Genomic DNA, 15,582 nt, shown 5'->3' with positions numbered 1-15,582 from the left:
TGGCAGCAGCAGCAGTGGCCTTTTTCATCATCTTCCGCCACTTCTCCTCCAGCCTGCCATGGCTCCTCACCTCTCAACCCTTGCCATGGCCAGCCTGGATCACAGAGACTGCAGATGGGTCCCACCTCTGGCTCTTTCCCCATCCCAGTCCCCTGCCCCAGCCAGCCACCAGAGCCGATGAGGAGCTAATGCCACTGCCGGAGAATGAAAATGCACAATCAGGGCCCCTTAGTGCCCGGGAGCCCCAAAATGGGTAGCAAAGAGAGCTTTCCAGGAGGGGGTTAGAAGCGAGGGAAGGGACAAGGTGCCTGCAGAAAGGAGCAGGTTGAGGGTGATGTGTCCCACTCCTCTGAAAACTACAACCCCCCCCCGAAAACACATTGCAACCCCTTGGGGGGGTCATGACCCACAGGTTGGGAACCAGTGCTCTAAATCAATACAAATATGGATCATTCCTGGCTGGCAGCTGAATGTTGGAAATGACTATTGAGAATCTTGTTTCGAGTTGACATTTTATCAATATCAATAACACATTATCCACATAAGTCATGAATGTCTGTAAACCAACTTGCAATGTGTGACAGGAGAAATTCCATATATGGTAGGAGTCGGGTTAATCAAGAAACAGTAAATGCAGTGTGGACTGGCTATTGATAAATGATTAACTGTGATTTAGCAGTCATCATTATCCCTGAGCCAGTTTGATTACAAAATGCTTGTAGAAAAACAATTAGTATGGTAAGGATGCCACAAAACAGACTGCCTGTTCACAACTTGCAAATTTAAAGTTTTATTTAGTTCACAGTGGTAAAACATCTGTAACATTTAACATGTGTGTATGCCTTCTCTGTTGTTTTTTTAATTTTATATTGTGAAAAGCTTTCTGCATTTAGAACTTTCCTTCTTACATGGAGCAACGATTGTCTCCAGAGGGTGCTGTTAACAAAAAAATGCTAGAGATTTCTCAGCACCACCTTCTTCAACTCCTAGGAAAACTCCAACAACCACAGTTTTTCTCTCATTTCAAGAAGGGCATCTTCAGCTAGCCTCACTTTGTTCATTTGGAGATTCTTCAGGAAGGACATTATACAGTACTGCACTATTAATCTACCATTCCAACATGAAAAGGAAAAGTGGAAGGTATGTAGGAATCCTTCACAGTAGCAAAAGGGAGGCAATGGCATCTGCAGAGTGCAGAAATCTGAATGCTGAAAATTGAGAAGGATATGGTCAGACCCTGGAAGTAACTAGTTGTGTCTCATTATTTTCTTTTATCAATAATGCAGGTACAACTATACGACACTGGCCAGAATCCTATTGCCATTCATTTAAGGTTTGCATAACTTAATGCTGGCTAATTGATGAGATCCTTAGGTGCATCTTGGCAATGTGCTGGTCATTTGTGGAACTGTGCATCTGAGATACATCTCTCCACCTTGGCAGGCAGGTTTACTCAAATGCCAACAGGAGTCCAGCCACTACCTAGCATAGTAACTACACAAGGACGACATCACTTTTTTTGCCTTTTAAATTACATTTAGGACAGGAATGGGTAACTTCTGGATATTTGTGGGCTGCAAATGCCTATACTCGCAACCTTGGAACATTTACTTGTTCCTGCAGTCCCTCACCAAGATATAGTTTTATATAAAACATTTTAAAGCCTCCTTGCACCCTCTAGTACTTTTTACAATTAAAAATCTTTGCAAATAAATGGTTTTCTTTTCTTTTGTTCATTTGTGGAGGCACTGGGGTGGAGTTGCTGGGGACACATTTAGGCTCCTGGGGATGCACAAAGCTCATGGGCCACACTTTGCCTAGGAGAAATATTACATGATTTAAATGCTAGCTCAAGCTGTGCCTTGGGCTGCTGCCTTATGCTCTGTTGTGGGTGTTGAGGCAATTACAAAGTGGGCAGGAGACCGGCTAACAACATGTAACATTCAATTAAAAGAACGGGGGACCCAGCCCCTAACATTTTAGTTATTTCTGGATAATGAAAATAGCAAAAGTTTATTTTTTAAAACATTTACTGGTGTGAGAGTGAGTGATTACTTTTGGTGATCTTGCACTATATCAGGAACTAATTTCTGGTACATGGTAAATTTTCAGGCTCTAAGTATGGCCTTGTTCTTCCAGATTCGTAAGGTCTCCCAGCCGAGAAGGCACAAAGGGCTGGGTCTTCAAATCCATTACATTTTATGAAAATAAAATCATGAATACACTCTACTAATAGAGAAATAATAGAAAGTTTAACTACAAGGCCAATATATGTGGCCATTTGACTAAGATATGACAATCTTTTTTCTTCAGAAGGCCATGTTACTTTGCTGTAACACTGAACCAGATTTTTCATTATTAGCAAATGTGACATGCATTATTTATAAAGCCTGCTTACTCCAAGTGAGTTTCTTCATATCTTTTTTTTACTTCAATTTGAAGTGAAAGATAACAACACAGAATTCAAATGTCTTTGCATTATAAGGGTTTCTTTTTTAACATTTCATTCTTTCAAAATTCAACTTGACTAACAGTTTTAGAATAGTTCTGCTACTTTACACCCTGGCTGAGGGATAAAAGCTTATCCTACACCAGTTCTCTCTCTCTGTCTCTTGTTATAATCTGTGCATGAGTTTACACAATACGAATCCTGCCAAATAAACAGAACAACCAATTTCTTCAAATAAAGAAAATTGGTCCATAACTGTGGAACAAATACTGCTATGGTTGCTCCCCGCTTCAAATACTTGTTTCCCTGTTTCAGACTGAGAGGTTACTTACCTGTAACTCTGGTTCTTCGAGTGGTCATCTGTGAAGTCACACTAATGGGTTTAATCTGCACTTGTGCAGAGGTCTCTGGAATATTCTAGAGCTCAGACATGCATTTGCTAGGACCGCCCCCCCCCCCAGTACACATGGTCTGCCCGTCATGGTGATTACCTCAGTTCCTAAAAAGCCGCTGCCTGAAATAATGAAACAGACATGACGGAAGGAGGGAGGACGAGCGGGAAGTGTGAATTCACAGATGACCACTCAAAGAACCAGAGTTACAGGTAAGTAACCTCTCTTTCTTCTTTGTGGTCTCTGTGAATGCACATTAATGGGTGATTAACAAGCTTATCTCACAGGTGGAGGGATGTCACGGCAAAACCAAAGACAAGACTGCAAGACCAAAAGCCGCATCTGACTTGGCCCTTACATCCAAACGATAATGGGATGCAAATGTTGATGGAGTTGACCAAGTGGCAGCCTTGCAAATATCTGGAACTGGTACACCTCGAAGAAAAGTCATGGAGGTGGTCATTGCCGTGGTGGAGTGAGCCTTGACATCAGTAGGCAGAGGCTTTCGGACAATCTGATAAGTGAGGCGTATAGTCTGCACAATCCATTGTGGGACAGCTTGGGGGACATCTGTGCCCCTCTATGCGGTGGATGAGGTGAAACAAATAGCCATTTAGACTTAGGAAAAGAGGCAGTTCTCTTGACATAAAAGGCAAGGGCCCTTTTCGCATCTAGAAGATGGAGGGATCACTCAACACCCATTGATGGTGACGGGAAGAAGGTAGGCAGGATAATAGGTTGATGGACGTGGAAATCAGAAATGACCTTAGGAAGGAAAGAGATGTCTGGATACAGTGCGACTTTATTTGGATGAAATTGAAGGAATGGAGGGTCTACACGCAGGGCTACCAGTTCCAACGCCCTACAGGCGGATGTGATGGCTACAAGAAACAACACTTTAAAGAAGAGCAAGCGCTCGGAGGAAGTCACAAGAAGTTCAAAGGGCGGCAGTGACAAGTGCCGGAAGACAGTGTGTAGCAGCCACTGTTGTGTCGGAGAGGGCCTGGATGGATGGAGATGAACCACATCTCGTAGAAACCTCTTCAACGTGGGATGCCTGAATAACAAGGCAGCATCTGAATCCTGTGGTTGGTAAGCCACAATAGCAGACATGTAGACCTTGATTGTACATAATGAGAGATGACAGTTGAAAAGATAAGAAAGAAAGGCCAACACTGCTCGGAGGGTAGTCGGAGCCATCGGAAGATCATTCTGACGAGCAAACGTCTGGAAAGCAGATTATTTGTAAGCATAAAGTTGATTTGTGGTTGGTTTCCTGGCATGGGTAAAGATGATGTTTAGGGAGGGAGGATCCTCCAAGCTGTTGGGATTGGAGGTCGGGATGGTAAGTTTGCCCGTGATGCTGGGTGAGAAAGTGAGGAAGGCAAGGTAGATGGATGGATTGAGAGGCCATTGATGTGAGCATTATGAACCAAGGTTGCCTCGGCAACCAGTGGGCGATCAGAATGGCATTCAAGCGGTCCTGTCTCAATTTGACGATGGTCTACAGGAGAAGTGGTATCGGTGGGAAGAGATAAAGGAAGCACGTGGTCCAACTTGCGATGAGAGCATTGCCGAGAGACCCTTGGTCGATGCCCATTCTGGAAAAGTACTGGGTGCATCTGGCATTGATTGCTGTGGCGAAAATGTCTATATCGGGATGATCCCACTTATTGCAAAGTTGGAGAAAAATTGTGTCATCAAGGGACCACTCGTGCATTTGGGAATTCACCCTGCGGAGAGAGTCTGCTAACTGGTTGTGTTGTTTGGCAATGTGGACCGCCATAGGAAAAATGTGGTGATCCAGGCACCACTCCCAAAACTGGACAGCAAGATAGAGGAGGGGTACAGAGTGTGTACCTCCCTGTTTGTTGATGTAGTAGAGTGCTGTCGTATTGTCCATGGTCACCTGGACTGCAGTACCCGTAATGAGTATTTCGAAAGCGTGGAATGCTTTGAAGATCACCAGCAACTTGAGGTTGTTGATGTGGAGAGTCTTTTCGTAAGAGGACCATGTGGCATGAATTCGAAGGTGCTCACAATGTGCACCCCAACCGACGGGGCTGGTATTGGTTGTAATTTGAATTGCCAATTGGAGAGGTGCAAACGGTCACCCAAGGAAAAGATTGGCTGGGGTGATCCACCAAATCAGCTGATATGCAAGCTCAGGAGTGACTTGTAGAAGCATAGTGGGTGGGTTGAAAAGCGGGTCAAAAAGGGATAGGTACCACAATTGTAACAAGCACATTTTCAGTCAGGCATGCTGAATAATGGATGTGGTGGAGGCCATGAGGCCAAGGAGGCATTGTACGTGATAAGCAGCGACCAGTGCGTAAGGCTGGGAGTGGCTGATGAGAGTACATATCTTGATTGCATGTTCTCGAGGGAGAAAAGCCCTCGCGTGATGTGAGTCTCGAACTGCGCCTATGTAAGTGACTCTTTGAGAGGGAATTAGTACTGACTTGTCGACATTCACCTGGAGGCCCAGATCTGCCAGTAAAGAAAGAGTGACAGCAATGTCCTTCAGAACTTGTGCATGTAACTGAGCCACAAGTAACCAGTCATCAATGTACAGAAATTCCTAGGGTGCGAAGGTGCGCTGCTATGGGGAGTATGCATTTTGTAAATACTCACGGAGCGGTGGAGAGGCCGACTGGTAGGGCATTGAATTCATAGGTGGTCTGACTGAGAGAGAAGTAAAGAAATTTGTGGTGGTCCTGTCTGATGGTGATATGAAAATAGGCATAGCTCAGGTCGATGACGGAGAACCAGTCTCCCTCTTGTAGAAGGGGAAGGATGTGTTCTAGAGTCACCATGCGATCTGGCTTACGCTTCTGAGGTTTCTTAGAGTCCACAGCACCAGGCGGGGGTCCAGTGTAGCTCATGGTGACTTGTAAGGATGATGAGCGGTCCCGAGAAAGTGCAGCCATATCAGCCAGAGGGCTTGGCTGATGGATTCGCGGTTGATATCGAGATCAATAGGTTGTTGATCCTGTACGAAAGGATGCTGTACCGGCAGTTGAGAGTTTACAGAAGACTTTTTAGATTTCTTTGGTTTGGTACCAATTGGTTTTGAAGTAGTTTTCGGTGTTGGGGTCAATTGTGATGTCAATCTAGAAGACTTTGACTTAGGCAATTTTGGCTTAGATTTAGGAGTCGGTAACGGGGAATTAGTAACTGAACCAATTGGTGACAGTTGTGAAGCCTGAGTCTCATCCATCTTGGATGGTGGACAAAGAGATTACTTCCACAAGGAAGATTTAAGATGTTGTTGATGGAGCTTGATGGCTTATTTAGTAAAGTTCTTAAAATAGGAGCAGGAGGCTGGCTGATGCGATTCTCCCAAACAAAAAAGACAAGAATCGTGGCCATCAGAAACAGGCAACTTATTTGTGCATTAAGTGCAGCTCTTAAACGGCCCTGTTGGGGTCATAAAAGGTGAAAAGGGAGGGTGAAAGGGGGAATTATGGAAAAAAAGAAAAAAATGGTAAAACGACCGAAAATCACAAGGAGTAACAAAAAAGTATTATAGAACAGTCTATTTCTAAATAAGAACAATGTATTATGCTTCCTCAGGAAAAAGAACCAATCTGCGTGAACGGAGAGCTCAGAAAAGATGAGACCTCAGTGGCGGCAAAAAGGAACTGAGGTAATCACTATGATGGGCGGGCCACATGTACTGGGGGGGCGGTCCCAGCGAACGCATGTTTGAGCTCTAGAATATTCCGGAGACCTCTGTGCAAGCGCAGATTAAACCCATTAGTATGCATTCACAAAGACCATGAAGAAGAACGATAGATATTGATAATCTAAACAAAATTACTAGCAGATCAAGCAGTTTTAATTTGTGCTTGATAATTACACTGTTGAAGGGAGCACTGGGGTCTATCTGCTTCAGAATTGTGATATTTAAGGGGAGGGGGGAAGAGGCCCTGACGCCCCAATCAAAAGAATTAGAAAAGAAAAGTAAATCAAATCTTCATCCAATCTGAGTTGTTTATCTGCTCATTACCTTCAATGGGATGTGCACTATCACTCATCTTCCAATGTATGTAAAATGCACATTTTAATAGTATCTCATTGAAAGAAATCAGTGAGCACCATAGAGGTACATATGAGGATGCATATCTGACTTACGCTGGTGGCTCCTGAAAAACACTAAAGACTTGTGTCCCATAATCTGTGGTTCAAAGAACAGTATAGAAATCCCATCAGATCTTTGGCATCAACAATGAGACTGCGGTACAATATGAACAGAGAGTAATATTTCCTATGGAAGCAAAGGGAAAAGTGCTCAATACATTGCACATACTAAAGTATGATTGGCTTTAAAAGGGAATATAAGAAGAAAACATCTTCATCTTCTCAGAGGATTTTCCCCCACAACCAGCCATTCGCATTGTCAGTCTCCATCTTAAAGAAAGATGTCTTCCAAAAACTGCTTACGGTTTTCAACTGGCCAAGACACACTTTGACAATACAGGAATGGAATACTGCTGAATCCCCGCTGTTTTGTTATCACTCCTAGAAAGAAATGACATTTTATTAGAATGTTTGAGAATAAACAACAAGGAAGGAAGGAGTTGAAATGATATAGGTAGGCTCTAAAATTATTACAATTCTTTTTTTGCCATAGAAAAATGTACAATAATCAGTATGCTTTTATTAAACTGAAGTACAGTATTGCAATCAAGACTCTGCTCACAGAGTATGCTCCCAGTGGGGTCAGGTAGTTGGCTCAAGGTTAGTTTGGCCTTCTATCCTTTGGAGGTTAGTAATTTGAGTACCCAAGCTTACTAGCAAGGACAATATATAGCCTGAATAATTAAACTGTAAACCACCCAGAGAGTGATTTAAATCCTATGGTCAGTATGGGGTGGTATAGAAGCAGCACACATTTGCTTTTTTTTCTTTCCTTTTCCTTTTCCTGTGTAACATACTACATCCTGGAGCTAAAGTTATTTATTTGTTTGTCTGTCTGTCTGTCTGTCTGTCTGTCTGTTTAATTTTAATTTAATTTAAAATATTTCTGTGCTGCCTTTCTCCCCAAAAGGACCCAAGGTGGCTTACATTACTAAAGCAGTATTTAAAAGCTAAAGCAGTGAGTATACAAATACAGTGGTGCCTCGCTTAGCGATCGCTCCGTTGAGCGATGAATTCGCATAGCGAGGGGGTCCGGGCCATCGCTAGAGCATTCGCTCAGCGATGGCCCCTATGGGTTTTTTTCGCTGTGCGATGATCGTTAAGCGGTTCGCTTAACGATTTTCGTATAGCGAAGCTGCGCGGAACAGATGATCAGCAGTTCCAAAATGGCCGGCGGAACTTTTCGTGCAGTGCCCTCCCTTACCGAGGGCGCCAAAATGGCCGCCCCTATGGAGGAGCTTTGCTCAACGGTGAGTTTTGGGGCCCATTGGAACACATTAATCCAAGTTTAATGCGTTTCAATGGGTTTTTTCGTTCCGTTGAGCGATGTTTCCCATAGCGAGGGTTAATCCGGAACGGATTAACCTCGCTATGCGAGGCACCACTGTATTGAAAAAGAATTAAACAAGTGCTATAGTAAAACTCAGGGAGGTAGTGGAAGACAGGAGGGCCTGGCGTGCTCTGGACCATGGAGTCACGAAGAGTCGGACATGACTTAACGACTAAACAACAAATATTAAAAGATTTAAACAAGTACTATATATTAGTCCAAATAAGAGTGGATCAATTACATCAATGGAACTTGCATAACTGTTGACTTGCTGAATCTCTTTTATTCTGTGGGTTTACTCTTGCCAATAGATATATTTCCCTTCTTCCAAAGCAAAGAAAGATACATTCTTATAATGCAAATATGAGGAATCAGGAGAAACCATGCAGTCAAAACATCATCCTTGCATAGACAAAATACTGACATACAATACATCAAATAAATAATTTTCTAGCTCTCTCAGCTTCCCATCCCCAAACTTTAAAAATCAGAATTACTGAACAAAACTTCGAATAAAAATAATCAAGAATATGTTCTCTTTTCTTCCTCAGAACAGTGCACTTAACACAGTGAATGGCCATTTCAATTCAAAGTTTCCTAAAGGCATTATAAAGAATCCAAATGATTAACATTAAAACTAGGAAATATACACACTTCCCTTTATACCTCCTGATTCCAAATGTTTTAGGGCTCCAAAAAATGACAAATGGCAATAATTGAACTGGCCCTGGAAACAATCCAAAAGCCACAGCAGACTGAATAGGAACCTGCTCCCAAGGACGCCTTCTCACACCTTCTGCCAGCAGCATCTAGGATGAGCTGCACATCCTGATCACTTTAAATAGCAGCTACACAAAGAAATCATGGCAAGAGCATGATCTGGGGGTGAGCACCTCACATATTGGCTGGCTGTGCCTAAAACACACAAAATCTGATGTACTAAGCGAAGGTGGGGAAAAGTGTGGCTGGCTGTCCCTACCCCACCCTCCGAGGAAAGGCAGGTCCAAAAGCACTCCCCCCCCAAACCTGCTATTTCAGGGTGACGGTGGGAGTGCAACCCTAGCCAAGACAGGCTGGATTTCCAGATCTGGGCTAATTTCTTATAGCCCTGAATAACCTGTGTTCTGTCTGGAACAAGTCTGACTTTATACAGTGCCTCCAGATACAGAGACTAAAGGTGGGCAAAGCAGGGCTTATTTTCCCTCCTCATTCTCTCTGACAGGATAAATACTAGCCAACAGGAGAACCAACAGAGCTGTGTATGCCTCTTGTCCAGTTACTGCACTGTATCATTTGACAGGCTGACCAACACACTCACAGTCTCCAACCTGGGCTGGACAACGTACTAAAGTGGATTCGGATAAGAAACACTGTAAGTGGTAATATGCAGCACCTAAGAATGTGGTGTTGATTTTCCATGTGCCTTTAGTATCATGATTTTTCCTATGTAAAATGCTAGAAAAAGAAAACCCACATCTGAAAGAATGAAAGATCTGAGAGGAGTGGGCATCTGTTCCAGTGTTCCAAACTGTCCCCTGCCCCGCCTGGCTTATCGTGGTAGGTGGTATTCCTTCCTGCAGAGTACAATGGCTTAGAGCTGAGCTAGTAGCTACTGAACAGGAGCATTGATTTCTTAAGGTGCATGAATAACTTCTAAAGTAGTGGTCCCCAACCTTTTTGACACTGAGGACCGGTTGGGGGGATGGGGTCTGTGCGTGGGGAGCTCATGTGTGAATGTGTGAAGGGGCAGGGGGTGCTCGCACGGAACCTGCACACACAGGTGTGCATGCGCAAAGGGGTGGGGTGCTTGCAGGGGGCTCACGTGCACTTGCGTGTATGCTCAAAGGGGCTGTGTGGGTGGTCTTGCAGGGGGAATGTGTGCGGGGGGACGGGAGATCTGTCTCCGCAGCCCACCAGCCAAGCCCACGGACCACCACCAGGCTGCGGACTGGGGGTTGGGGGGCCCTGTTCTAGAGTTTCCGGCGCTTGTTCAGTCCTCCAAACAGTTGCCTGTTTACCTGGTAGGAAATGGTTGTCTTCAGATACAATTATCTGAGGTGTTAACTCTAACAAGATCTCCTGGACTGCTGCAGAAACCCCTGGCTGTGTACTAACAAACACAAAGCTAATGAGCAACAAACTCATGACAACTTCATAGAAATAAATAAGGAACAACTATTTATGCCTCGTAACATAAATATAAACCCACATGGTACAAACAAGAGGCTTTTGGTTCCTTCCTCCTTCAGGTTCCTGTACTAACCAGAGCTGGGTCTATTTGAAGTTTGGAATCCAGCAGGAACAGAGAATAGGAGTAATGCATGTTACATGTGCACAAGAACATGCCAACTATTTTGTTCTTGGGCAACAGACCCATCCCCCCACCTTAACAAGAAATACTCCATGGGGACTGCCAATAGAAGGCATAAGCAATCTGCCTGGGTGCTTTTAATTCTAGCCATTGGGTTGTTTTTTTCCCCATTTGTCCCAAGGAACATAAAGATGCTTTTTAAAAAAAATCAAAAACTGTGCATGGCACAACCCAGTTTGGAAGAATGTGGCAGAGTTCACCCATTTTTCCTGCAACATTCAAGCTTCTTTATCAATGGGACCTATGCTACCATGGATCTTGTCTTGTAGACATTTTGGGCCCACTATTAAATGCTTAAAAAAATAATCATGCACCATCAAGCCATTTCTAATTTATGGCAAACTTTTCCAGGGTTTTCAAGGTACTAAATACTCAGAATTGGTTTACCATTCCCTTTTTCTGTAGGTATCCTTGGACGGTGCAGCTTGCCCAAGGCCACATAAGCTGGCTCTACTTGCAGGAGGCACGGTGAGGAATCAAACTTCCAACCTACGGCTCTGCAGCCAGATATTTAAGCCACTGAGCTATCCAGCTCAGCTATCTAGTTTACACGATCCAGCCAGTTTAAAGGTCCAGTAATGTTTAGGAGTAAACCCTACCAAACTCTATGGGACTTATTTTTGAGAGTATACATATGGATGCTACTGTAAGGCTGAAAACGTACAGGTATTTACTAAAGAATAAGGCCCGCATAACAAAAGGCTTATTTCTGAATAAACCTGCAAAGGACTGTGGGGCATGCTTTAACAATTTCAGTGGGATTTATTCCCAACAACCTTCTCCCCAGATTGATTCCTTTAAGTGTTAGGCAGCACTCACTATTCAACTTACATGGTATCAGCATAGCTGTTGCCATGCTCATAGTGCCCCATTTTCCAGGAATGTTTGGAATTTTGAAAACATGCCATCACAAAATGGCCACCATGGGTGTGTGAAGGATGCCCATTCATTAGATGGCTGCTATGGTGGGTAACTAGCCTCAACATATCTAGTTCCCACAAAGGCAAACTAGTGAGGCTAAAAGATAACATGCCCAAGAATATGACTACGAGGTAGAGGTGGGATCATGTTGAGCCCCAGGATACGAAGTCAGTCATTTGAATTCATAATTTGCATTCCAACAGAACACGCCAATGCACTGTCAGTTCAATCCCAAACACTCAATAAAGCTAATCTATTCCACCAAATGTATGTCTCAAAGGAAGATCACCTCAAATCACACAAGTATCCCACACACCACATATCAAGCACAGAAGACTTTCTGCTTAACTCTTTGGACAGTATCCCATGGCCTCAACATACATTGAAACATCAATTGCATAAGTATCTCCTCTGCCCTGGCAGGCTTCTCATTGTATGAACAGTTGGGCAATTGATCTTACAACCAGTGCGAGAATGGGAACATATCAGAAAGCCTGCCAGAGTGGCAGTGATGCTGATGTGATTCCTCTTCTGATTTGCATTTAGTCAACAGGATGCTGGCTTTATACCTTCTTCTTTTACAGATATACACTGGAAAAATTTTCAGTGATCTTCCAAGTCTTAGAATCATAGAATCACAGAACAATAGAGTTGGAAGGGGTCTGTAAGGCTACTGGGTTCAATGCCTGCCCAGTGCACGAATGAATGCCTGCCCAATGCACAGATGACTGTCTAACTTTCTCTGAATCCCTTCAGTGTTGGAGTGCTCACAACCATATAGTCGTAAGATCTTTTGGATTCCCTGTTTTTTTACTGTTCTTTTGTACAAGAAACTGCCAAACTCTGTACAGTTCCATGACCTTTTCAGGAAAAAATATCATTTTATGCACTGATTGTAACAATTCTCCACAGACTGGTGTTTCTTCTGGGTAAAAAAATGAAGACAAAATATCTAAGAAAACCCACACAATCTCCTGTAAGATTTCTCAGAGGGAAAAAGGATCTTAGTGTGTGATTAAACAGTGGGGAGGCTATAGTTTGATCTGTTCAGTATTTGAATCACTGCAGCTGCCCAGATGACAATTTGCAGGAGTCAGCAAAGCAAAGGCAAACAGCCCTATTTGCATGACACTACAACAGCAGAGAGATACGGAGTGCAGTGCAGTGGACAGGGTGACAGACTAAGATTCAGGAGAACTGGATTTGAATCCTTACTAAGCCATAGAAAATCATCTGGGGTTTTATCCTTATCCTATCAATATGATAGACTACACAGGGAAGCCATCGAAATCCACAAACACCAGCACAGCTTCAACAAAAAACAAGAAAGTCTAAAAATCAACAAAACCTGGCTCCCAGCACTGAAAAATGCAGCCTGCAAAAAGGGTCAACGAACTCTACCCAGCCACGAGGACCGGTGATTGCTGCATACAAAAGACCAGCTAACGACATCCATTAATCACAGTAACAGATCATCTCTCCCTGTTATCACAATACACCCAATAACATAAAACACCCTGATCACAGGAATCGCCTATTCTCCTGAAAAGACGAAAACTTGATTCCACGGCTACAAATACTCAAGAATCCCACACACTGCACCAGAGCACAGAGTTCTAGCTCTGTCCTCTGAAGATGTCGGCCACAGAAACTGGTGAAAAGTTAGGAAGAAAAACCTCCAAAACATGGCCAGACCACCCAAAAAACCTACAACAACCATGATTATATTTTCTTGAAAAGATCTGAATGGTGCAAACAGTAAGTTGAAAGCCTGCAATGAATAGATGAGGCTTAAGTTAACAAAGCCTATATGGGAGTAGATGTTGCCAGAAGTACTTAAATTCTGAAGCTTCCCAAGCCCTTCTTAGCACTTAGGCTGCAATCTTATGCAGTTACTTTAAAATGAGCCAAATAAAAATTTTTGACACTTGCTCCCAAGTAAAATTGCATGGGTTCAAGATTCATGGCCATTTCTTAGAATTCTGAACTTTCTGAAAATGCTTAGAAAAATCACAAATTCAACCAAACACAGGAGAGAACAGAATATGCATCTCTGCACCACAGTTTCAGTGCCTTTGAACATTTATTGCACACGACACCCTTCTCTTGTCTTATAATAACCAAAACTTTGCATCCTTGCAAAGAAGTGTCAAAGGAACATTTGATTTTGAATGTTAAAAAGTATTGTATTCTTTATGCTTTATTTTCTTGCACTCTAAAATCCAAACAAGAGCAACAAAGTAATGTAACACCAGTGGTGCTTAACAACCATTCTTTTACATTATAATCCTTTTATTTTTAATTCTCTACAATAGCATGAATATACATATTTGTAATTAAAAAACAGAAAGAAATCACAGCAGAAAGCTTTTATTGAACTGCAACTGTTCTGCTGTTATTTATAAGCCCGCTTCCTTTCTCACAAAGAGACCTTTTGCAGGGCTTCCCCCCCTCCTGCCTCCCTAACAGCTGCTCTCAATGTTGTATCCTGAGTGATGATGAGGTTCTGAAAGTGTTTTTTTGGAACAGATGGCTAGGAGAGTGCTGGGGAATGTGCCAGCAGAAAGCTGGGGATGTGCCAAATCCTGCAGTGACTGAGTGCTTTGGGTTCCAGCTCGCGTGCCTTTCCCCTGCCCTCTGCCCTGAGTGGCGCCAGCAGGACTTCCCAACTAGCACTCTGAACATCTGGAGTCTGCGACTGCCAGGAGAGCAAGAGGCGGGGGAGGGGGAGGGAGGAAAACCCTCCCTGCTCCAGCTCTGCTTCCATCTACTCAACAACGTTACTCACTAGCAGAACAACTAATCAAAACCAAAAAGGAGCACTTGTGTGTCTCTGTGTGTGTGTGTGTGTGCCTGTGTGTGTTGTATATGCACACACACACACACACACCCTGACACACACACTTGCAAGTTAACCAGCTGCAGGTCAACAACCTCTCCCTACCGCTAGTCACTGTTATGTTCAGAAAACTAATGAACCAAGCAATATTATCTTTCAAGTACTGGAGTCAGAGTGGCTGGATGGTGGGGAGGAGGGGAAGCCGGTTCTCTCTGTGTTTCTAAAGCAGTCCCTGCAGATGAAGGACTGTAACTTACATAATGTACTTTCTGAGAGTCACATTCTACTCTTTTATTGGTCAGAGGGTTTTGTTTTGTCTCTCTCTCTCTCTCTCTCTCTCTCTCACACACACACACACACACACAGGGCTATCTCTATATTATATCTATAGCTGCCCAGAGACCTTTGGGTAGTGTGGGCAGCATATAAATTAATTAAATAAATAAATATTCTGATCTTGTTACGTATGGTGTGTATTTGTGTTTGTACAGTAAGCTTCCATGGCTAAATGACAATTCGAGCCCAGGAATCCTGACTACTAGTCCATCACTCTATCTGCTACACCACACCAGGTATCTGTTCCATGTGGATGACATCATTCTTTCATGAGTCAAACTTATGGTGGGTTCATCGCAGGTATGTGTCTATGCTTTTTAAAATGTTCACATAAAACACTAACGAGCCCTAGTTTAATTAAGTTTTCCAGACATCTCTACATGAGTCAAGGTACAGATAGCCTTAAGTTTAAAACTCTCACACAGTTTGCTGTGGGGAGTCCAAGTGTAATAATACAGTGGTGCCTCGCTAGACAGTTACCCTGCATGACAGTTTTTTCGCTAGACATTGACTTTTTGCGATCGCTATAGTGATTCACAAAACAGTGATTCCTATGGGGGAAGTTCACTGGACAATGTTTGGTCCCTGCTTCGCAAACTGATTTCCGCTAGACGACGATTTTGACAGCTCACTCTGCACTCACAAAACAGGTGTTTTCGGGACCTATGCTTCACAAGACAGCTATTTAAACAGCTGATCGGCGGTTCACAAAGCGGCTTTCCTATGGCTGATCTTTGCTAGACAACGACGATTCTTCCCCACTGGAACACATTAAACAGGTTTCAATGCATTCCAATGGGG

The 15,582-nt window shown here is 43.3% G+C and overlaps 1 protein-coding gene and 1 long non-coding RNA gene across 4 annotated transcripts in view; one reads left to right on the top strand and one right to left on the bottom strand.

The window, feature by feature from the left end:
* Positions 1–774: 774 nt before the first annotated feature.
* Positions 775–15,582, bottom strand: part of ATOH8 (atonal bHLH transcription factor 8) — a 54,766-nt gene continuing 39,958 nt past the window's right edge. Inside the window, exons 3-5 of one of the 3 annotated variants that reach the window (XM_072994801.2) lie at positions 7,288–7,365; positions 6,979–7,111; positions 775–1,208 (exon numbers count right to left, since the gene is read on the bottom strand). In XM_072994801.2, coding sequence (XP_072850902.2) covers positions 7,360–7,365 — 6 coding nt within the window. In that variant the 3' untranslated portion in view covers positions 775–1,208; positions 6,979–7,111; positions 7,288–7,359. Of the gene's footprint in view, positions 1,209–6,978; positions 7,112–7,153; positions 7,366–15,582 lie in introns of all 3 variants that reach the window. The other 2 variants (XM_078390685.1, XM_020797068.3) reach the window with 2 other exon arrangements.
* LOC144588234 (uncharacterized) lies at positions 1,163–6,812 on the top strand. Its single transcript, XR_013543681.1, has 2 exons — positions 1,163–5,401; positions 5,681–6,812. It is a non-coding gene; the product is annotated as an uncharacterized LOC144588234 (long non-coding RNA).

Source organism: Pogona vitticeps, chromosome 3 (genome assembly GCF_051106095.1).
Source record: "Pogona vitticeps strain Pit_001003342236 chromosome 3, PviZW2.1, whole genome shotgun sequence".
NCBI lineage: Eukaryota > Metazoa > Chordata > Lepidosauria > Squamata > Agamidae > Pogona > Pogona vitticeps.
The sequence above is the reverse complement of the archived record's forward strand: the minus strand, read 5'-3'. Positions and strand labels throughout refer to the sequence as shown.